General features: G+C 42.5%; 1 protein-coding gene across 1 annotated transcript; it reads left to right on the top strand.

Annotated features, from left to right (window-relative positions):
• Nucleotides 1–7,669: 7,669 nt before the first annotated feature.
• Nucleotides 7,670–18,078, top strand: LOC118901212 (aldo-keto reductase family 1 member B10-like; the record flags this gene model as incomplete). The annotated part of the gene is given in 8 exon segments (XM_036864307.1): nt 7,670–7,749; nt 10,935–11,097; nt 12,162–12,278; nt 16,140–16,261; nt 16,512–16,643; nt 17,032–17,044; nt 17,321–17,388; nt 17,922–18,078. Coding segments are annotated over 8 exon segments (852 nt in total), but the record flags the coding sequence as incomplete, so codon positions are not given.
• Nucleotides 18,079–23,982: the final 5,904 nt, after the last annotated feature.

Below are 23,982 nucleotides of genomic sequence, written 5' to 3'. Positions count from 1 at the left end.
TGTTAGAGAGAAACCCGAACGAACTTTTTGGCCAGCCCAATATAATCATAAATCCAGGCTTTATATCACCTCAGTCATAAAATATACTTTAAAATATATGATGGGAGAAGGGGCTTATAAAGGCACAAGTGTCCAGGGCCCACAAATGTTATACTAAGGTCCTTGCTGTGTGGGCGTGAAACATAATACCCAGTGAATTTGGGTGTGGGCCTGCTCCATGGCTGGGGCTCAGCTGGAAATGAGCTAAGAGCTTCACACAGAGCCGGGATGTTAAGAAAAGAAGGGGCCTGGGGTTGTTCTTGAAGAAGCCTGGGCAAACAGCCTACTGGAAAAAAAGTAAAAAGCAAATTAGGAACTGCATGAGTGGGAGTAGAATGGGGCTGGTTGGGGGCAGAGGGTGGGAAGCTAGAGTATTTTCTGTGTAGGATAAGAAGCTGGGCTCAGAGGAACTAAGGCATTAAGTACCAATTACACAGGAACGTCCAGGCGGGAGCTGGATTCCTGGAAGCAGAGACCAGCTGAGACAGAAGAGTCCTGTTCTCAAGGTGTGGGGATGCCAGAGGGAAAGACTCCTCTCTGGCTGGGTCGAGACTGAACAGGCCTGGAAAGCACTTCTGGTGGTTGTTTGTGTTTCACACACACACACACACACACACACACACACACAAACAGGAAATCATTCCTGGCAGAAAGCCTGTGTGTGTTCTTCGTCCATCACAGATAAGAATGCTACAGCCTTGACTTAGATCCATCTCATGCCTCTCATTTTATGTGAGTAAATGAAGCATATTTTATCAGCCCCAGAGATAAGCAATCCAACCAAAGAGTACTTTCATGAGTTACAAAAGCTTATAAACGTCTTTATCTCCATTCTTGTAGCAAACTTTCAAAATTAACAATGCCTGAGAGGAGTGGGTCTTACCCATAAATCCTCATTGAAGGCAATTAAAACCATCATTCCATTTAGCTGTTGCGTTTTCATCGGTTTCAAAAGATCTTGGGTCGAGAAATACTACTGGGTCTGATCTGACTTCTTTGCAATATGATATAATACAGTGGTTCTCCAACTTAGATGTGTGTAAGAATCACCTGGGGGGGTTGTTAAAAAGGTAGATTCCCAAGGACCACCTCCCCCCTCCCCATTTTGGTTCAGTGGATGCAGGAATCTTCATTTTAAACAAGAATTTGAGTTGGTTTAGGTGCCAGTGACTGGTAGATCGTATTGTAAGAAATACAGTAAGTCCCCAACATACTAACAAGTTCCATTCAGAGAGCGCGTTCATAAGTCCAATTTGTTCGTAAGTCTAAGTTAGCCTAGGCACCCAACTAATACAATCGGCTATACAGTACTGTACTGTAATAGGTTTATAATACTTTTCACCCAAATAATACATAAAAACAAACAAAAAATAAAGAAAACATTGTTAATCTTACAGTACAGTACATTGAGTAGTACAGTAGTACAGTACAACAGCTGGCATACAGGGGCTGGCATCGAGTGAACAGGCAAGAAGAGTTACTGACTGGAGGAGGGAGAGGAGGTGGGAGATGGCAGAGCTGAAGGATCGTCAGCAATAGGAGATGGAGGGCAAGCTGCAATTTCATTCATGCCTGATGTTGATGGCACAGGTTCTGGTTCCTTGCTGGATTCAATACTATCTGCCCTCTTGAAAAAATGATCCAGTGATGTCTGGGTAGTAGCTCTTTTTTTCTCGCCACGGACAACACGGTAGCACTGGATTGCATTCTAAACAGCTGCTGCAACCTTCGTGTACTGTCTACGTTCGGGTGCTGTGCCTCAAAAACTAACAGTGCCTCCTCAAATAAAGAAAGTCCCCTTGCCATTTCCTGCATTGTGAATCTCTTCGGTTCTTCAGTTACTTCTTTCTCTTGTCTCTCTTCATCCTTTCTCTGGGCCTCCAGTTCCATCAGGTCTTCATTAATAAGCTCCACGTTTGCATCTTTGAAAGTTCACAACTTGAAGGTTCGTATGTAAGGAACTTACTGTATCTTCATGGTGCTCAAGGTATAATCTCTAGTGGAGAGAAGGGTTTCTCCACCTTTAGGGCACCTTAGGATCCCCCAGAGAGCTTTTTACAATGCTAGTGTTTTACCCTCAGACTAGCAATTCCACTCCCATGTAAATATCCACCAGAAATATTCACCAAAAGACACATACAAGACTGTTTAAAGCATCACTACTTCATAATATCCCCAAACTGGAAAAATCCTAATGCTTATCAATCGTGGAACAAGATGTCATAGAGTGGAATACTACACAACAATAGGAATAAACAAACTACAACTTCATCCAGCAACATGGATGAATCTTACAAGCATACTTTTCGGTGAAAGGGGCCAGACACACAAGAATGTACAACGTACGGTTCCATTAAAACATGTAAGTAAAGTTCAAAACGAGGCACAACTGCTCTATGGTGTTAGAAGTCCGGAGAATGGCTGTCCTTGAGGGTCTGGGGAGGTGGCGTGAGGGGGCTTCTGTGTCTGTAATGTTCAGTTGCTTGCTATGGGTGTGGTTACGTGGGAGTGTTCACTGTGTGAAATTCATCAGCCTATGCCCAGGTTCTGAGCACTGGTCTTGAAGGGTATGTTAAACTTCAACCAAATATCTATTAATACTTAAGGCTAAAAAAAAAAAAAAAAGTCAGTGTCTGGGCTCTACCCGAGTCCAGTTAAATCTGAATGTCTTGTGTGAGTGCGGGCGCGTGTAGGTGGGAGGTCATAGGCGTCTGCAGTTAGAAGTTTCCAGGTGATGCTATTGTACAGCCAAGGTCAAGAAACACTGCTCTAGAAAAAGGCTAATCTGGGTCTATAGCAAAGATCTTTTACTTATTAATTGTGTGACTTTTAAGGTGACAAACTGTCCCCTCAGATAAACTGACTGACCTGAACAGTTTACCTAACCTCTCTGAGCCCCCTCCTCTATCGTAGGAGGTTGATAATCATGTCTACTCAGTAAAGTTACTTTGGATGTTAAATGGGAAAATTGCACAAAAGCACTCGGCATCATGCTGACTGCATCCCTCCTCTCCTTCTCTCCTTCTCCAGGGTGGTTCCTCTTCTATCTGATTTCTCCCTTGCCTGACAGACTTTCTCAGGGGATCGTCTACCATTTGGGTTGTCTTCCTTCTTGAGAAGAAAGGTGTCCTTACCTGGATAAAGATGGAGTTTGCAGGCATAACGTGGTGAATGCACGGGGTGGAGAACCGTGTGGACTAAATGTGCATAACACAACACTGTTTACATAAACTCCAAACACAGGCACACTCCATACCAATAAGCGTTATGAAAGCATTGACCAAATATGTTAGCATGATGGCCTGAGCATGAGCAATAGAAATAAAACAGGATAAATATGTAAATCCAACAGACAAAGAGGGCTTTGTATGAAACAATGATGTTCATATTCCATGGAGTCAGTTCATGCACCTGACCCCCCAGAAACACATGAATGAGAAAACATACACTGATATTTAGAAATGTGTATTTTTTATGGAAACAAAGACAAAAGTCAGGAATCCAATACAGTTGATTTCCTCCTACACTATCGGGACCCCCATACCTGAGGACCCCTTCTCATGAGAACATGGTTTTCTGGGAAGCAGAAATGAACCTTGAGAGCCTTCTCCTGTTCTGGCAATCTTTTCCCCAAATATGTTTTCTCTTATGCTCTAGATGACTCATTTCTCCTAAATTACAAAGTTGAATACGTGCTTGATCAGTTTGGACGTCTGGGTTGCTGGTCATGGATCACTGTAAGTCATCAACCCGCACAAACCATGAGAAAATAGATGTTTGTTGCTTTAAACCATTAGGTTTGGGGATAATTTATCGTGCAGCAGCAGATAACTAATACAGCAGAGAATACCCTTCTCATGCTCGTGGACACATCCTGTTGACCATCATCTGCCGTCTGCCAGGAACCACCACTCCGTCCAATGAGTGTGTAAAATCTGCACGTGTTGGCACCACTTCTGGGCATGTCAGCCACCTCCACTAGTTATCGTGTCCCCAAGAATCCCCAGTGCCATCCCCCACCAGATGCTACAGTCTCTCTCCTTCTTTGGTGTTTGTTTATAGGGGTAGCAATAAGTGGAATACAGGGGTTGGGGCGTGAGGGTAGCAGAATAGCACAAGAGTTAGTCGTGGAGCCTCTGGACTCTGAAGGCCTGTTTGCATCTTGGCTTTTCCAGTTGACCTTGTACCTCTGTAATTCTCAGTTTTCTCCTTGGTATAAAATGGGATTAATAATCATATCTACCTTATAGCACGGTGACAATTGAATTGGAGAATGTGTATGGCACTTAGCACAGCACCTAACTATAAACAAACAAATAAATGGCTCTAGAGCCCAATAATCTGTACTCAAATCCCAGCTCCACCATTTACCTTGAACAAATTACTTAACATCTCGATGTGTCAGTTCCTCATCTATGAAATGGGGATAATAAACGTATCTACCTCATGAGGCTACTGGAAGAGTAAATGAGCAAATGAGCAAATACATGTAATATTATGTAGCACAGGCCTGTTAACAGTAATAACAACAATAGCAAACCATAATCAGAATCACCTCTCTCCTCACCTGACAATGAAGGCTTTTTTTTGTTTGTTTGTTTTAAGCTAGGTAAGACTTGTGCCTGGGTCATTCTTCCTGTGAGATAAATTCTGAAGCAGATATTCCTCAGTTCGTCACAGAACTAAAACTTACTTTTTTTTTATAAATGAGTTTGAAATGAATTTCTGATGGCATGAACTAAAAAATGGGCTGCAAGCAACTGCTTCTGGCTGATTATATCCACTTTGGAAAATTTTCTGTGTTACACCTCCAGCTTACACTGACTTTCGCCTTTAGGTCAAAGTCTTTACTTTGATTTCCTTGTATTTCAGGATTAAAATCTACTACATTTAGGATTCCTTCTCTGTAGGTATCAGCAGGGTTTAGGGGAGACTTGCAAAATCCCAACAGAGTGGGAATGGTACCTGGTGTGGATCACCATCTATACATTGGCTTCCCCTGAGATGTGACTCATACACCTGGTGCTTAGGGGTGATCATCCATCCCTTTGTGCAGTCATCCAAGATGTCCTTATCCCCATCAAATCCCTAGCCATACAGCCCACTCTATAACCTCCATCCAGCTCCCCTGAATATAATGTGCAGGATGAACTTGTACACGTCACAGCTTTCACAGCCTCAGCCTTGAGATGTTCAGGGGCTCACGCTCCTTCTGAAACCTTACCCTGTAACTTACACACTCAAGGCCTATATGGTAGAAACAAAATAATTAACAGAGACCCCCAAGCTTGTCTTGCAGAGTACCAGGGAAACCAGGTATGGAAGCACTAACAGCCCCTTCCACTGAGCATCACACAGGCACACTGAGGGACTAGAATGATTGATCATGAAATTTGGACATCATATGCTGAAAATCTACCAAGCGTAACATGTGGAACTCTCCCGATATTGCACATGCCACTCATGAAGCAACATGAAGGACAGTCACACCTGCACAGAGGACTCCTGAAACTTCCTCTTACTTTCCACCAATCATTTCCGAACCCCCTCCCTGTCTTGCTCCCTACTTCCACGATAAATACCCCACTCAAAAGCTCATCGGGGAGACAGAGCTGAGCTATGCCTCCTGTCTCCTCACTTGGCTGCCCTGCAATAAAGCTTTTCTCTTTCTGCAAAAGACCTTTGCCTCTTTTGGTCTTGCTGTTACACAGGGCAACAGCCCCACTTGCTCGGTTACACTTCCTTTCAGCCAACTTTGCCAGTGGACGTCAGTAACCCGGCTGGCTCTCCCAGCACTGGGCTGGGGTTCATGGGACACCCTGAGACTACCTCAGGCCCACTCACCTGGACACCTCCTGTGGGTGTGGCGATCCACGAGAAACAGGGAACCAGGTTTTGGGAACCAGGAGATTCCATCCTAGACTTGGTGTCTTCTCCACAGCCTCACGCCGGGAAACGAGGCACATTTCTCCTCTGCTTTGGGACGTCCCAACTCAACAGGGTATCCACAGATGCCTGAAGATATTAACAATAATCACCTCTACATGTGGGACTATGGATGGGTTTTATTTTCTTACTTAATCTATTCTGCATTCTCTACTGATTTTTCTTTTTATATTTTACAAAGAACATAATATTAAAAAATGAAAGTTGTCAATAATTACTGAAACATCACAAACAGTAGTGTGTGTTATTCTATAAATGGTAATGCCAAAAAAAAAAAAACACCTCAATTTTGAACCACATTTCACATGATAAACTAAAACAAATTTCCTTTGACCACATAATCCTGCTTCTGGAGAGCAAGCCTAAAATTAATCAAAATGTGTCCAATGCTTTACTCACAATGCTATTCCTTGAAATATTATTTATAATAGAAGCAAACTAGAAATAAACTAAATGTCTAAGAATAGAGAGAATGATTGAGTACATTATAACCATAAAACAGAATTTTTTACAACAACTAAAAATGTTTGATGTAAAAACAATTTTAAGAAGAGTATTTATGAACGTATAGAAAAGTTTATTTTGTGGTCCTAAGTTTAAAACTATATGTGTAACTGAGCACGACCCTATGGGGCCTTCTTGGAACTGACATCCCCCCATGTCCTCTGCCTGCCCCTTGTCAGTAGAAGAACTTTAGCCAAAGAATAAATTTAATCAGAGAAGTGAGAAGATGCAGAAAGGAAAATAGTCAAGCAAGAAACAATAATAATAGTTTAACCATTTAACAAAGTCAAGGACCTTTAGTTCCTCCTCAAGGGCTATAGATAACGTTCTGAGCCAGGTCCTTCAAGCTCTTTTCCAGATACTGAAACCCCCATCAAGTGTAAGAAGTTAATTGTATGCCGCCCACAAGCACGGAGACCCTAGACCAGCTGGAACCAATAAGGTTGATGATGTCGACTCCCGATTTCCTCACCACCAACCTATCAGAAGAATGTCCATGAGCTGATCACACACCCCACAAGCATCTCCTCAGCACGTAGCCCCTTCCTCTTTTCCCTGTATATATATGCACAGAAACAGCACTCTTGTAATGGTATCATGAGTGGTGAGAATATGGATGATTAATATTTCCTTACTTATAATCTACATTTTCTAGTTTTACTATAATGAGCATATATCATTTTGTTATCACAAAGTTTTTTTTCTTTAAGGAAGTGACAAGAATCACTAAATAAATATACGAAGAGTATTAGCATCCTGTCCAGGTGGTTAACAGATAAACATATTCTTATACTTCTGTAATTTCCATGTTCTGAGGCGAAAAAATTTACAACTGTTGAGCAGTTAGATAGGAACAAATTAAAATACATGCACCTTTTTTATTTTCCATTTATTAAACTAGCAAAAGAAAATAAAAATGGATAAAATCTCTAAGTGTCACTCTCATAAAATAATCCATGCATTTTGAATCAGGGAGAACTGGACACAAGGTTGCAATATTTGAAGTTCATTCACATGAATCAGTATTACAAAAGGCTGAAAGGACTTTCCTGTTCCTTCCAGGGTTGGAAGTGTCTGCCCACACCCAGCCTCTAGCTCCTCCCTCTGCAGCCAGAGTCAGCACCATTAAGCGGGGCAGAAGACAATTAATCTGCTCACTCACGCCTATTTTGCACTCACCATGGCAACCTTTGCGGAGCTCAGTACTAAGGCCAAGCTGCCCATCTTGGGCCTGGGCACCTGGAAGGAATGTATGCAAGGATTTGGACACCTACTTCCCTCGAGGGGCTTTGGGCATTTTCTCCTGTCAGTAGGGAAAGCTCAGAGGCAAGGGTTTGGAGAGGTAAATGTTGGGCCCTGGAGGCAGGACCGAGGTTGCTTTGCTTTCTCAGGGCTGATTCAGGCTGCAAAGCTCCAAGACCGGCTTTTTCCAGCAGCGGTGAGAGCTTTGCTAGCAAGTATCAAGTTTTAAGCAGTTTGGGGACTAAAAAACACACTTGCTTTCCTGGGCACTTTCTCTCTCAGCAGCCTTTCCCTCTCAACTCCCCCTGGCTCTGGGACACTTAGAGGGCCCTGGGTTGGCTGCTGTGGCCTGGGGGGTTGGGAGGAGGGGCTGGGAGGGCTCGGGAGGCTCTGGCACTTCACGCTGCCTAGGGTGGAACCTGCCCGGGCAGCATCAGCACTCCCGGGGAGAGTGCTGAGAATCAGAAGCTGAGGCCCCACCCCAGGCTACTGAGTTGGAACCTGTTCTTTAACAATCTCCAGAGCATCGTAGAGTCTGAGAAGGCTGCGACCACAGGGAGGGTGGTCCCAGAGAGAGGGGCGCCTGGGCTGGGAGTCAGGGAGCTCGGGTTCCCCAGGTGTTGCTAGAGTGAGCTGGCAAAACCCAGAAAGGCACTCCCAGTGCTCAGGGAAGCAGATTCCCGAGCCTCTCTTAGGATAAGTTTAAAGTGTCTTCCCATCACTTTCTAACTGCCTTCGCTCTCACTTCCGTCCGTGATGGCGCCAAACTAACTAGTTCCAGTTCTCTACTTACCTTCTTCTCTCTTGTCCCTCTGTTGAGTCTTTCTCCTCTGACTCTGTCCTTCTCTGCACCTGGTTTTCTCATCTCCTCTCTTGGCTTTGCAGGTAGGCTCCCTCCTAGTCCCGGGACTGGGTCATTCTCAGGAAGCTCTCTCGGATAATCTGGGTGAGTAGATTAATTCCAGCTTGATTCATCGCAGCTTCTCTTGCTTGAACAGGGCTGCTTTTCTCCAAATCAGAGCTTTGACTTTGACACAGATGTAACAAATAATTGCTTCCAGATCTCCAGTGAATCTGTTCACCTCGTATAAATTTACCCAAAAAGGGGACTTCCCTGGTGACGCAGTGGTTAAGAATCCGCCTGCCAATGCAGGGGACACGGGTTTGAGCCCTGGTCCTGGAAGATCCCACATGCCACACAGTAACTAAGCCCATGTGCCACAACTACTGAGCCTGCGCTCTAGAGCCCGTGCTCCGCAACAAGAGAAACCACCGCAATGAGAAGCCCACCCACCACAATCAAGAGTAGCTTCAGCACGCGGCAACTAGAGAAAGCCGGCGCACAGTGAGGAAGACCCAACGCAGCCAAAAATAGATAACTAAATAAATTTATTTTAAAAACCCCACTAATCTGAAAAAAAATAAAGCTAGATGAATTGGGAGATTGGGATTGACATATATACACTAATATGTATAAAATGGATAACTAATAAGAACCTGCTGTATAAAAAAATAAATAAAATTCAAAAATTCAAAAAAAAAAGAATATAGCACTCAAAGCAGTATTGTATAAAGATATAATTAATGTGATGCCAAGTATTTGATACCAAGTATTTATCGAAGATACCATATACTTTTGGTCTTTATTTTTGTACAATAATTACTTTTGAAAAGACAACTTAAAAGTTGGATTACTAAATTCAACTATGCTTCGTCAATATTTCTTCTTCTAGCCCTACAAAGCAATACTGGATCTACTCTAATAAGTGATTTTTCACTGGAATAAATAAATAAAAAGTTTACCCAAAAAATTATTTTCAGAATTTCAGAATTAGATGTAAGGATTATGAAGGGAAACATTTTCAAGGTGTAGGGATGATGTACTTTTTATGGCTTATGTTTACCAGTGAAGGTAAAGTGGGGTGTAGTGATTGGGAGGGGCATCCAGGGATGCTTCTTTCTTTTATTTTTACTTATTTATTTGGCTGCTTTGGGTCTTAGTTGGGGCATGCAGGTTGCGGTGCACGGGCTCTTGGTTCCGGAGCGCGGGCTCTTGGTTCCGGAGCGCGGGCTCTAGAGCGCTCGGGCTTACTTGCCCCACAGCATGTGGGATCTTAGTTACCCAACCAAGATGGAACACACATCCCCTGCATTGGTAGGTAGATTCTTAACCACTGGACCACCAGGGAAGTCCCCAGGGATGCTTCTGAATGTGTTTATTATTTCATGATGATAGAAGAGGTTTGAAAAAGATTTTGTGAAAGATCAGTATTAAGTACTTTTTTTTCATTGTTTGGCTTTGCTAGATTAGACAGAATGTGGTATTTTTAATGCCCTCCCGTCCTTCCTTCCTTCCCTCCCTCCTTTCTCTTTCTTTCTTCCTTTCTTTTCTTTCTCCCTTTCTCTTCCTCTTTCTTCCTTTCTCCCTTTCTCTCTTTCTTCCTTTCTTTCTCTTTCTTCCTTTCTTTCTACCTTCCTTTCTCTTCCTTTCTTTCTTTCTCTTTCCTTCTTTCTTTCTTTCTTTCTTTCTTTCCTTTCTTTCTTTCTTTTTCTTTCTGTCTTTCTTGCCTTGTGGGGGTGGGGGGGAGGAATAAACCCCGTTCTTACAAGGTTTTCTATTTCTCCTTTTTCTGAAACAACAGTTATATAATGCCTTGCATCCATTGACCCTTAGGTGTGTGCCCAGTGCTGTGCTGCAAACGACATTCATTGTGGCCCTTAACACAATGACCTCATGAGGCAAGTGCTATTGTTATTATTCCTATTTTGTAGACTAGGTTTAGAGAAGTTAAGTAATCTGCTCAGGCCACACACCTAGTATGCGATGAGCCTGGATTTATGCAGTAATGACCATTTTCTCTCTCTGAATATTCCTTTGAGTTACTTCAAAATCCAGTCTTCAGCCTGGTCATTAGGAGTTTGCAGTCTCTTCCACATACCTGGAGACATTTCCTGGCTGGAGGGTGAACCTGGATTAGAAGGGAGTGGGCTTGAGCTAGGATACAACAGGAGGCTATAATCATAAAGTTAATTCACTTTCCTTTAAAAGTTTTCCAAAGCACGTTTTCTTCCCAGGTGTCCCCTGGAAAAGGGGACCCCAGGGAAACCTTGGTTTGGAGAAGCTGGGCTGTATAGGAGAGCCTGCTGAAGGTGGTCTGGGGATAAGAGTCTATGATGGTCTTTTCTTTTTCCTTCTGGTCTACCCCGGGCAAAGTCAGAGAGGCTGTGAAGGTGGCCACTGACGTAGGATGTCACCACTTGGACTGTGTTTATGCCTACGAGAACGAGCATGAGGTGGGGGAAGCCATCCAAGAGAAGATCTGAGAGAAGGTTGTGAAGCAGGAGGTGGGAGGACTGCACTTCAAGGCAGGCGGAAGTATTAGATTTGGTCAGCACCCGGAACTCTGCCAGCCTTTGCTCTAAGTACTCTGGTCATTTCCCCCAGCCGTCTTCATTCCCCCCGCTGCCTTTATAACATCCCTGGATACAAACATCCACACTCTAGCCCAGTATTGGTGTGCAGAGACGCTGCTGCTACCCTACCCATCTCGACTGGGTTTTCCCTTTGTGGGGGTGGCTCCACGGAGCCATGGCAGTGCCCTTAGCGTCCCCGTTCCCCATCAGTGGGCTCCATCTGCCCCGTGGCAGTTAAAAGCTAAGGCTGCAGTCAGAAATGGATCCTGAAGCTCCACCTTTCAGCACTGCGGTCTCAGTGGTTGTGGCCCAGACGTTCTCAGCCAGCAGGTATTTTGGAAAATGGTGGGAGCGTTTTTTATTGTCATATATGAATTTCATTTTAGTTCAGTCTAGTAAAAGGCAAGTTACAAAATGTTATTTAAAAGGTGGGGGGATTGAGTGAGAGAGGGTTGAGAATCACTGAATCTGTATTATATCCAACTTGCTAAAAGGCACCAGTTACAGGTACTTGGAAAGTGCATGTATCTATAGGGGGACAAATAGACTCCACTGTATGCAGTGGTTGAGTCTGGATAAACTCCTTACTGAGTCATCACTTGGAGCCCGTGGGCTTGGACACATGGGAGAGCAGAGAGAGGACCACCTGCTCCCAAAGGCTTAAGAACTTAAAAGCTGGTTGCAATTCCTGACTTCAGAAAGCCTACAGCTGAGGAAGAGAAAGGTACATGTAAACAAACACTGAATCCATGCCCAAATATGCTATGCAATGTAAGAGGTACATAGAACACCAGGAGAGTTGAAAAGATAACTTGCCCTCGACACTTAAGAGAGGTCATTGACTTCCTGAGCGACCTGGTGACCTTGGATCCCTGGATCGTGCATCTTAACCAACTGTGCTGTAAACAGCGTGCCCCCGGGTTAGATCAGGGTGAAGGTCAAAAAGCAGGGAGAGCGAGTATGATATGGCCCCTTCTTTGTCCAGTGCTGACACCTCAATGCTGTGCTCTCTGCAGTTGTGGCCCACCTTCTTGGAGAAGCATCTAGTGAGGGAAGCCTGTCAGAAGACCCTCAAGGATTTGAAACTGGACTATCTGGACCTCTATCTTATTCACTGGCCATGGGGATTACAGGCTGAAGCTACTCCCTGTCCCAATCTCTAGTTCCCAAGCAGGTGCTGGAAAATAGCACCTTTGCTAGGGCTGGGGGCCAGGGAGCTGGGGGCTGGAGACCAGGGGGAGCCGAAGCAGGAGGTCTTGCACTTCAGGACTTCATGGGAAGGTTGTCAGGATGAGACAGTGGAGCAGAACGGCACTGGCCTGAAAGGGAGACCGAGTCCATGTACTGCTGTGGAGGTGACCACGTGCCTTGGTTTTCTCTGTTATGTCTGAGAGAACTATGATTTCTGGCAGCCCAGGCAAACCGTAACTGCCACGTCACCTTGGTCCTGATTCCATGCTGAGAGTTCCCCTCCCAGGGCAGCTCTTACATAATAATTTTTCAGGACTCAACCTTCTCATTAACCAAAGCACTGGGAATGCCATTTTGGAGAAGAGCCCAAGTATGGTCGTGCCCAAGTATGGTAGCCAGGCCTCAGTGAAGAAACAGAGCTCATTGCCTGGGGCTCTGCACCTGCCTGTGCCCGAGAGGCTGAGGGACATGAATTCCCAGCTCTCTCACCTGGGTTTGCATGTGTTGATTAGCTAAGTAACCTAGTATAGGTTATGTAACTCCTCCAAGCCTCAGTTTCTCCTGCCTCTTAAAAAAAAATCTTCTAATAGATACTAATAATATATATCTTTTAGGATATGGTAATTTAAATATTAAGATAGCTGACACATATGGAGTGCAGGAAGTCATAGCTTATTTAATTACTGGCATCATCCTCATTTTCAAATGAGGACATTGAGACGTAGAGATTGGTGACTTTTTCAGGTCACGTATGGTGTGAGACAGAGCAGTGTCTGTGTCTCAAAAATACAGCCACTGAAACCCTTAACATGGTGCTCAGCACACAGTAAATATACACATTCACACATCAGGGGAGAGAAGTGTCCTGCTTCTCAGATCACATAATGACCTATTCCACCTAATTCGTACTCAAAACTGAATTAAGGAATGGAAGTCTTTCTCTGATCATTTCTTTCGGAAACCGTTGTTATCTCTTGCCAATGCTAGGAGAGAACAAAGTGAATGAGCAAACTGCAGATAAATAGTGACAAAAACTCCAAGAGCTCATTGTGTCGTTTTGCCAGCTTTCAGTTTGGGGGCACATGTAATTATGAGTTTGTGTTGTGTTTTACAGGTTAAACCTGTATTAAGCCTAACCTCTCTGAAAATCTTAGAATTGTTATAATTAAATGAAATATAACTTTTCTGTGGGTTGTTTGTTCAAAGGTATTTATTTGTAAGCACAGCATTCTTGTGGCTTTGAATTTTAACAAGTAACAGTAAGAAAATTTAGGTAGCAAAATTGACTTGATGATGGAGGGAAAGGGTTATGAGGCAGAGAAGCCATCATTTCATGATGGCAAGGTGAGCAATCCTGTAAATGTATTTGAAGGGAATTGTCTTTGGCAAGTAAATCATTAAATATGCCTTCTAGCAGCAGAAAGGCTGTTAAAAGGAAGTATGGAGAAAACTCCCTGGATTTCTATGTGTGAATTTTTAAGACTGTTATGAACCTCTCTAGGTTGTATGTAAAAGGAAAACAAAAAAGGAATCATAAACTACCAGCCGGATCAAGAGCCATATGATAAAGATCTTCAGAATTACCATTTGATTTCCTCGACAAGAATTTATCATTTGCAGTTAGGTTCTGTAAGTCAAAATTAGCAATAATAAAAGAGCAGGGACTTCCCTGGCAGTCCAGTGGTTAAGATTCCGTGCTTCCACTGCAGGGAGTAAGGGTTCAATCCCTGGTCAGGGAACTAAAGACCCCGTGTGCCATGTGGTGCGACCAAAAAATTAAAAAAAAAAAAAAAAAAAAAGGCAATGATTTATGTAATTAAGAGCCATACTAAATAATAACCTATTGGCAATATCATATCTCATGAGCAAGAGACTATACGTGGAAGTAAATCAAATAGTCTTGGGAAAATCTTATGAAGACATCTGTTTGTCATACATTCTGCTATCTTGAGCATATAGTTAAATATAAATCCATGGTAAATGTGACAGAACATCACTGCTGTAAAAGGCATGAGCTGTTTGAGCCCGCATACTCAAAAGTGGGTTCAAACTACAAGTTGAAAAATGCTGTTTTTTCTTATTTTTACATATTCATTTTTACCTTAATGACCACACAAGTCATTATCCAAGTACATAGTCTTAAATACTTGTTTGATATATTCACTAAAATAAATATATTAAGCCTGGATCTTCAAGAAAATATATTACTTTCTTTTTGCTAGTGACAAAATTGTAGCCATAAAAAGAAATGCAAATTCTGGTGCTTAACTATATTTTAAAAAAAGGCAACATATTTATTTTCCTACCACAAACAACCTCCTGTAAGAGAAATATTTCACGATGATGACTTAATGAATGATATAATGGTTTATGTGCATTATATGGACTCAACTCAATGAATGTTTTATTCCTGAGAATGAAAATTGTGGCAAAACCTACAACATAGCCTAAGGTTTCAGTAGACTCAGATTTTGCACTAAATTTGATGAGAAGGCTCTGTCATATATATTACCCTGGTAAAACATGACCTCTGAAATATCTTAGGAATTATTCTTTGTGGAATATGTAGACTAACACACCTCTAGTGTTGGTTCCACAAGAGTTTTTGCCCTCATTTGTAACAATAGTATTCATTGTGGCAACTATGTCATTGTTCTCTGTAAAAAGTACCCTGATTTTCACAGTGCTGTATCCTTAGAATGGATTTGAGAATGACTGCTAAATGAAAGATTTTGAGGGTGTGAAAAGATTTTGATGACCAAGGTCAGAGGATCTAAGATGAAAAGGCAGGACTGAAGCAACTGATGTTTATGTGGACCCACAACCAGTTCAATAGAAACCTTCTTGAACACCCTGAAGCAGACGGGAGAAAAAAAGTGTAATGATGTCAAGATGTATCATACACCCACCTATACCTTCTCTATGGAACACAGAAACTGTTACATTGTGTCATTGCCCAACTCAGTTGTTTCGGGGACCTTGTGATCTCATCAATTGTAAACATTTTTGCCCAGTTCGAAGACCAACATCATCTACCCCTAGTGGCCCTCTATGCATTAAAATCACCTGGGGAGTTTTAAAGATCCCAACACTGAGGCCACATCCTACACCAGTCTGGTAAGAAACTCTGGGGGTAGGATCTGGGCATCAGTATATATATATATATATTTTTTTTTTTAGTCTTTTTTTTTTTTTTTTTACTTTGGGTTTATTTATTTATTTATTTATTTATTTATTTATTTATTTATTTATTTATGGCTGTATTGGGTCTTCGTTTCTGTGCGAGGGCTTTCTCCAGTTGCAGCGAGCGGGGGCCACTCTTCATCGCGGAGCGCGGGCCTCTCATCGCGGCCTCTCTTGTTGCAGAGCACAGGCTCCAGACGCGCAGGCTCAGTAATTGTGGCTCACGGGCCTAGTTGCTCCGCGGCATGTGGGATCTTCCCAGACCAGGGCTCGAACCCGTGTCCCCTGCATTAGCAGGCAGATTCTCAACCACTGCGCCACCAGGGAAGCCCAGGCATCAGTATATTTTAAAGCTGTCAGGTGATTCCAAATTGCAGCCACATTTGAGAACCACTGGCTGAAGTGTCCCCTGAACACCTCATGCTTATCCCCACCTCAAAGCCTTTCCTCCTGCTTTCCTCTCTATCCATGGGCTGAATGGAAAATTCCTCTTCACGCTTTGGTTAATCCTTACGACGGTGGATCCTGTACCAGGTACTCCTGTCCCAGAGAGGACTAAGCCAAGCCAGGATCCCTGGGGTCCCTCTAGCACTGCCCAAAGGTGTCCCTTTCTATGACAGGCCATGGAGGAACTGGTGGACGAGGGGCTGGTGAAAAACATTGGGATCTCCAACTTCAACCACTTCCAGATCGAAAGGCTCTTGAACAAACCTAGACTGACATACAAACCAGTGCTTACCAGGTAAATTCTGTTTAGTAAAGGGTAAGGGTCCTGCGCTATTACTTCTTAAACATTTGGAGGCAAGTTCAATGCTTTGCACCGAGTCTCATTTGAAGGTCAGTCATCAGGTACTTTGTTGGTCATGTGAGACAGCTCTTGGGGTCTGGTTTAGCCAGGCTAGCAGTGGGCAGTGTTTGGCTTTTGCTTGACAGTCTTTTTTTGTGTGTAGAACTCCCTGTGAGCAGCTCAAAAAGCAGGTGGACTTTCCTAGTGATGAGGATTGTTCGCTTTTACAGACTGAGTGTCACCCATTCCTCAGGCAGGAGAAACTGATCCAGTACTGCCAGTCCAAGGGCATCACTGTCATGGCTTACAGCCCTCTGGGCTCTCCAGATAGACCTGGGCGAGGCATCTGATCTTCCTCTTGACATTCTTTAAGAAAAGCCATCAGATGGCTAGTGGGAAGCTGTCGCATAGCACAGGGAGATCAGCTCGGTGCTTTGTGACGACCTAGAGGGGTGGGATAGGGAGGGTGGGAGGGAGGCTCAAAAGGGAGGGGATATGGGGATATATGTGTACATATAGCTGATTCACTTTGTTGTACAGCAGAGACTAACACAACACTATACTCCAATAAAGAGTATAAAATTATACTCCAATTATACTCCAATAAAGATTATTGGAAAAAATAATACTCCAAAAAATTATACTCCAATAAAGATATATATTTTTTAAAAAGCCATCAGAAAGAAAAATGCGTGTAATGCAATGTGCCTGGCATACTCAAACAGTGGGGAAAATATGGTAACTTTAAAAAAAACAGCAACATGCCTGACCCTCTGGAATTACTCCGGTTCAGCCACCCAGCACTGGATCAACCTTTGCAAAAATACTGACGCTTCAAAGCCCATGGGTAAGACATGAAGCTTTCAAATCCTGCTGCCTTGTCTCCCACATGGAGAAGACTGATGATCAGCCTTGGGACCATCGCTGGAGTAATATTCATCTACATATGGTAGCCATGGTGATTATTCACACCAGCCATCTTTCTCCCTCTAGGGCCAAGGGTCCTTAATCTAGGACTCTTCCCTACTGGAGGATCCCAAGATTAAGGAGATTGCTGCAAAGCACAAAAAATCCACAGCCCAGGTACAAGGTACATAGTTTCTTTTCCGTCCAGCAGATCAGTCTTGTGTTTTATTCCTTGTGTTGTCTTCATTTAACTCCTTGAAGGTGAAAAAAACAGGACAGGAAGCCCATTAAGGCCCTTCCTTGAAAGCCTGTTTGTTTGGAACTCCAGGAAATCCCATGGTTATCACTGAAACAAGGATGGCATCTAACGGCTTCTGTTGAGTCCTGTTGTCCAGGAAGAAGAGCATGGCTACGCAGCCGAAAGATTTGGGTTCAGATCCCAGCTCCACTACTTATCAGCCTCATGACCCCAAACACTGTCCCAAGCCACTTTCCTTATTTTTAAAAAAGGAAGATTATGGAGTTGTTGTGAGGATTAAGGGAGATAGCTGGCAGAGGACTGGCAAGCGTCTGGTAGTTATAAAGCGCTCAGTCAACACTAGCTGCTGTACTAAAGATACAGTGAGTGGCAGAGATGTTTTATTTTTCTGAAAATGCAGAGGGAGCAGTCCTTGTAGATAAGTGGAAACACCACGTCCCCTTCTGCACGGGTTCTGATCCGGTTCCATATCAGGAGGAACATGGTCGTAATTCCCAAGTCTGTGATGCCAGCACGCATCGCTGAGAACTTTCAGGTAAGATTCCAGCTGGTTGGTCCTGGTTTTCTCAGTGAAGGAGGGGACGGGAGAGATTCCCTCACCAGGCCTCTCATGCTGTCCCTGTGTTTTCTGTGGGCTTCTCCCCCTTCCCAGCACCTTGCCATCTCTCAGGCCAGGGAGCTGACCTCAGAGCTGAGATGAATGACCAAGGATGGGCTGGGGGAGCAGCCGGTGAGGTCCTGTCAGGTCTGAGCACAGCTGTATCTCTGATCTGATCACGGGGACTCTGCCATCTTGAGGATATGAAGATTTAAAAGAATAAGTCAGATCTGGTAAATGCCAGCCAGATGGTGCCAAACTCCAACTGGGACCTGGAGGGATTTGACTTTCTCAATAAGACCCCATAATGCCCAAACTCTCAGGCCTGCTTTAGTCATTCATTAACTTGCAATAATTGCATTTTACATGACTAGAATTTTGTACCCTACTTATTGCATTATGGTGAGATTTTGCTATACATTATAGAGGTAAAAGGGGTACAGATTAGAGAGAGGCTCCTGTAGAAAATAATTTCCAGTAAAATTTGAAAGGACCCTCATCAGTGAACATTGTTAGAAATAAGCATTTTTTTTTTGCTTTAATATTGAGTACACATGAGTATAAGAGTGAAACATAAAATTGAACGTAAAAACCATGCAAAAATAATAGGCTGTAAAGAATCTTGGAAAAAACCATTTGCCATTAATGTGACAGAAAACAGATGAGTAATTTTCTTACAATCAAAAAAGCTTATTCAAATCAGTAAGAAAAATCTAAGATGTCAAAAGAAAAGTTGGTGAATGAAAATTGGCCAATAAACAACATGAAAAGTTATTCATACTAGTAACCAAAAATGCAAATTATAACAAGCTATCTATACTATCAAATCAATAAAGCTTAAAATAAAAGAAAAATCTATCTAGCAAAATAAATATGTAAGCAGGTTTTTTTTTCTATGTGGTAACCAGTGAATTTCATGTTTGTTATTCTCTTACATAATTTTCATATTTTCTAAAATAGGAAATTCATGTTTACAATCAGAGATGTAAACATTAAACATTTTTTAAGCATTAAAAGAAAATAACAAGGATCCAACTCAATCAGTTATTTCACACACCTATGGGGAAAGTCAAATCAAAGAAACATTTTTACTTGAAGTTATTTTCATTCAGTTGGTCTTTCAACTTTAGTAAACAAACACCCTGAGTGTACTACACGGTGGAATTTGATTACATTGTATTTAAAATTCTATCCAGTTTGTTTTTTTCTCATTTGTTGTCAGTAGGGTAAATGTTTTCCCAGCAACTCCAGGGAAGTGCTGCGTTTGACCACTTTTGTTGGTTCAAAATGGTCAGGCCCCACGTCAGTTAGGGAGAGATGGAAAGACCAAGGAGAAGACTTTGACCATTGTTTAAAAGTTACGCACGATAGGTGGTTTGAGGTTACCACTGTTTGTGGCCTAGGGCCTTTGCCCTGGTTATTCTCAATGCCTGGGATGCTTTATCTACCCTCAGATAGTGTGAGTGATTCTCTGCCTCATAGTCTTCAGGTCTTCGCTCATTCATCATCTTCTCAGGAAGCCCTTCTTTCCCCACCCTATTTAAAATTAATCCATCTTCTCTGGTGCTCCCTCTTTCTCCTCTCTGTTTTCCTTTTTTCCATAGCATTTATTTACCTAACATATTATGTATTTTATTTATTTGTTGTTTGCTTGCTTGCTTGTTCTGTTTCTACCTAATAAAATGTAAGCTCTATGAGAGCAGGAATTTTTGTCTGTTTATTTTTATTTTATTTTTATTCTGATGTTTCAGATGACAAAACTGAAACCAGGTCTCTTAATTGTTACAACCCATGGTGCCTACCTACCTACCTACGCTGAAGTGATTCTATGAAGGACTCTACAACTAATCATAAATTGTATTAATTACTGTTATAGATTAAATGTTTGTTATGGAATTCATATGTTGAAATTCTAACTCCTAATGTGACGGTATTAGGAGGTATGATTTTTGGGAGGGGATTAGGTCATGAGGGTAGAACTCTCATGAATGGGATTAGTGCCCTTATAAGAAGACACAGGAGATCTCCCTCCCTCTCTCTCTATCTCTCTCTCTCTCTTTCTCTCTCTCTCTGCTCTCTGCCATATGAAGATACAATGAGAAGATGGCCATCTGCAAATCAGAAAGTGCCAGATCTGCTGGCACCTTGATCTTGGATCTTGGATCTTGATCTCTAGCCCATGGTAACTTGTTATAGCAGCCCAAGCTGTCTAAAACAGTTACTAAGGGGAAAGAGTTAGTTTACGGCAGAGAAAGGTGGCAGATACCTCTGGTATTAGTTTTCTACTGCTGTGTAACAAATCATCACAAATGGCTTGAAACAACATCCACTTACGATCTCACAGCTCTGTCAGATCCAACTGGGTTCTGCGCTCAGGGTCTCCCAAGACTGAAATCAAGGTGTTGGCCAGGCTGGAATTTCATCAGGAGGCTTTGGGGAAGAATTTTCCTTCCAACTCATTCAGGTTGTTGGCAGAGTTCTGTTCCTTGTAGCTGTAGGACTGAGGTCCCCATTTCCCTGTGGCTGTCAGCTGGGGGCTGCTCTCAGATCCTGGAGGCCAATCACAGTTATTTGCCATGGGTTTTCTCCAACTCAACAAGGTAGACCTCCCTGGAGGTGAATCCCTGTCACACTTTGCATTTCTCTGACTTCCCCTTTTGCCAGAGAAAACTCTGCTTTTTAAGGGCTGATGTGATTAGACTAGGCCCACCCAGATAATCTTCCTTTTGCCATATAACTAAGCAAAATCATGGCAGCAACACCACGGGCCAAGGTCATAGGGCCATCCTAAAATTCTGCCTACCACCCCACCTTAATCAAGTGACCAGTTTAACATTATCAGTAATAGGACAAATTGAAATTATGTATCACCTGCTAGGATGCAATGAGAAGAAGCTAGAATCACATCTCTGATATCCCTGCCAAAGTTGTATAACCTGAATATAAACATGAGGAAACATCAAACAATCTCATCAGGAGAGCTGTTCGACAAAATCAGTGGTCATGTATCAAAATGGCAAAGCTGAAGCTCAAAGGGATGGAAAAATAGAGTATTCCTTTCTACAGCATATTAAGAATGTAATTAATGTTTTTCAAAGTACACAGAAATGCCAAGGGTTTTGTCAAGGTCCCAGGCCACTCCTTTATATAGCAATAAGCAGGGTTTTAAATAGTTTTTTTAAATTTTAAAAGGAATTAATATTTACTGATTTTTTTTTTACATATTTCTCCTAGAATTCAGCACGCAATAAATACATAGGACTACTTTTTAGTTTCTGTTTTTAAAAAAAATCACCCTGCTTTTTTTTATTGTCTTGGTGACCTTAGTCTCTAGACATGACCAGAAACAAGGTCATGAGGTTCCACTTTTTGAGCAGCCCCACTGCCTTCTATGTGTATTGTTTCTCTGCACTTTGCACTACCATGTCCAAATATCAATACAATCTTATCAATTGTTACATGGTTGGCCAAGTTCCCCACACCATGACTTTGCATCCTCCTCACCCTGTCTTTGGATCTGGGGCTTTGGCCTTCTGATCCAAGGCTGTCACTCTCTCTCCCAGCAAGCCAAGGGCAGTGGAGTCAGAGGCAGCAGGCCTCTGAAAATCAAATTATCCACAAGCCCCAGCTCATTCTTTCTTTTCACAACCTCTTTTTCCTGATGTTAGTTATTGTAATAAAGCAACACACACATCACCCAAATATATTCTTCAGAGTAAATCAAATACCAAGTATTTTCTTATAAGTCCAGAAACAGGTTAGTAGATTGAAGTTAGAACCTACAACTCTTCCGAAAGTATTAATAATTGTACATGTGCCAAAATAAAGCTCCCTCTCTTCTGCCTGCCTCTCAGATGATGTAGCTCTTCCTGGACCCCACACTTCCCACTTCCTGGCAAAAATTTGAAACCAGCTAGTCCTAAGGGCCCTTGAACTCCTGAACTAATTCCTTTATTTCTGCTTGAGATTTCAGAGGAAAAAGAATGATCTCAGGAAAATACATCCCTCTACTTCTTTCTTCTCTGATTTCAGAACTTCAAATGTGCAGCTTCTTTCAGATTTGCTTGGTTTATTTCTAAACCAACAGGTGATATTCAAAAGCAGAAAATACTGCTGTAACTGTTGTGTGCTAATGTTCCGTAACTTACGTCATTTCTACCTATAAGCTGGAAGCCAAGCACCCAGACAAGGATTTAAATATTTGCTTCATCTTAACTATCAACCATGTAACATCATCCATTATGAATCTGTGAACTGAAAGAAAACTGCACAATGTGAGGGTTGTCAGTTAAGTTATATTCATGTTCTTACTGAGGACTATAGCCCAGGAGACTATGGCCTCTTGGTAGCTCTGAGAAAGTACTCTGAAGAGGTAGGGGGGAAGGCTAGTTCATATATGATTTTTTTTGGGGGGGCGGTCGCTGGGGAATATGCACAGTCAAGTATGCATCTTGGTAAAAGATTGCTGCTAGTTATAAAGAACAGGTAACTCAAGTCAATGATTTTAGTGCTTTACTATGTATGGGAAAATGCAAGAAGCCGGATTCATTAAAGTTCTTCCTGAGATATACATCTAACTATCTAAGGGGCCTGCTCGTCAGAAGCACAGGGCATCCTGTTACCATCTTCATTTCCTCTCTCTGGAGCACAGAGTTCTTCACCCTGTTATCACCTTAGTCTCTTCTGTCTGAAGTAAGGGATGCACTGTTGGTCAGCCACTGCAGTGGGTTAATATTCGTAGAATTGGATGGTGAGTGAAACACTCTTTGCTCTTCTTCTGCTTGCAAATCTACCAGTGGATAAGTGGCACATTCACAGCTGCATCCTCTACAAGCTCTGCTGAACAAATAGGTTTGTCTCTCTGGAGTTATGCCCTGCTTCTGTGTATGAGGTAGGCCAGAGCCAGCAGCTGAGGGAGCCCCAAGGCTAAAGTGCAGCTGTGCATTTTGGGCTGTGGCAGAAATGATAGGGCTGATTTAAGAGATTCACCTGGCACCAGCCAGGCTAGACTCACAGGCTATCAATGCTGGTGGGGCCTTAGAGGCACTGAAGGTCTTCCAGGTCTTCAAACATCACAGTCTGGCTAATGCCCAGCCTTCTCTAGTGGCTGGGAATTCACTTCTGCCAACTAGTATTCAGAAAAATCTTGTGTTGAGAGAGGTCTTTCTTACGCTGAGGTAAAATGTGCCTTCCTATATCTTCCACCTATAGATCACAATTCTGTATGCTGTGACCACACAGCATCCTGATCCTTGTGTAATAAGGAAGAACAAATCTGACTCCATATTGGATCTGTTTCTTTTATTTTAACCTTTGTATTCTATTGCTTTTGCTACAAGTTAATCACTAAAGGGATGTTGCCTATAGCCTAAAATATACATAATGGCCTATCTCTGGGAATCCTGCCTCCCATGCAATGAGCATTAAGCTAAAATACCTTTGTTTAGCTCACGGGAAACATCCTGACCAGGCCCACCTGTGAATGGCTGCAGGAAAGAAGAAATTAACATAACCCCTCTGGAGTCTGGCTAGAACCAGGAAATATTTGCAACAACTTATTGCCTTTTTTTACTTTACCTCTTCACCTCCCCCTCTTTGTTCTATAACAGAAACTAGCATCCAAACCTGGGCAAGACAGTTCTTTGGGACACTAGTCCACCATCTTCTCAATCTACTGGCTTTCTGAATAAAGTCGCTATTTCCTTGCTCCAGCCATTTGTCTCTCAATTTATTGGCCTGTCATGCAGCGAGCAGTATGAGTTTGGACTTGGTAATGCTGTGAAAGCCCTACAAATATTTGATATAGCTGTTATAGTCCTATGTTATACCCAGTTGTTTTGGGTAAATATCACCAATTAATTGATACAGATGAATGGATAAAGAAGATGTGGTACATATATACAATGGAATATT

The sequence above is a fragment of the Balaenoptera musculus genome, chromosome 9 (assembly GCF_009873245.2).
Source record: "Balaenoptera musculus isolate JJ_BM4_2016_0621 chromosome 9, mBalMus1.pri.v3, whole genome shotgun sequence".
NCBI lineage: Eukaryota > Metazoa > Chordata > Mammalia > Artiodactyla > Balaenopteridae > Balaenoptera > Balaenoptera musculus.
Note: the sequence above shows the minus strand (reverse complement) of the source record. Positions and strands in the feature narration are given on the sequence as shown.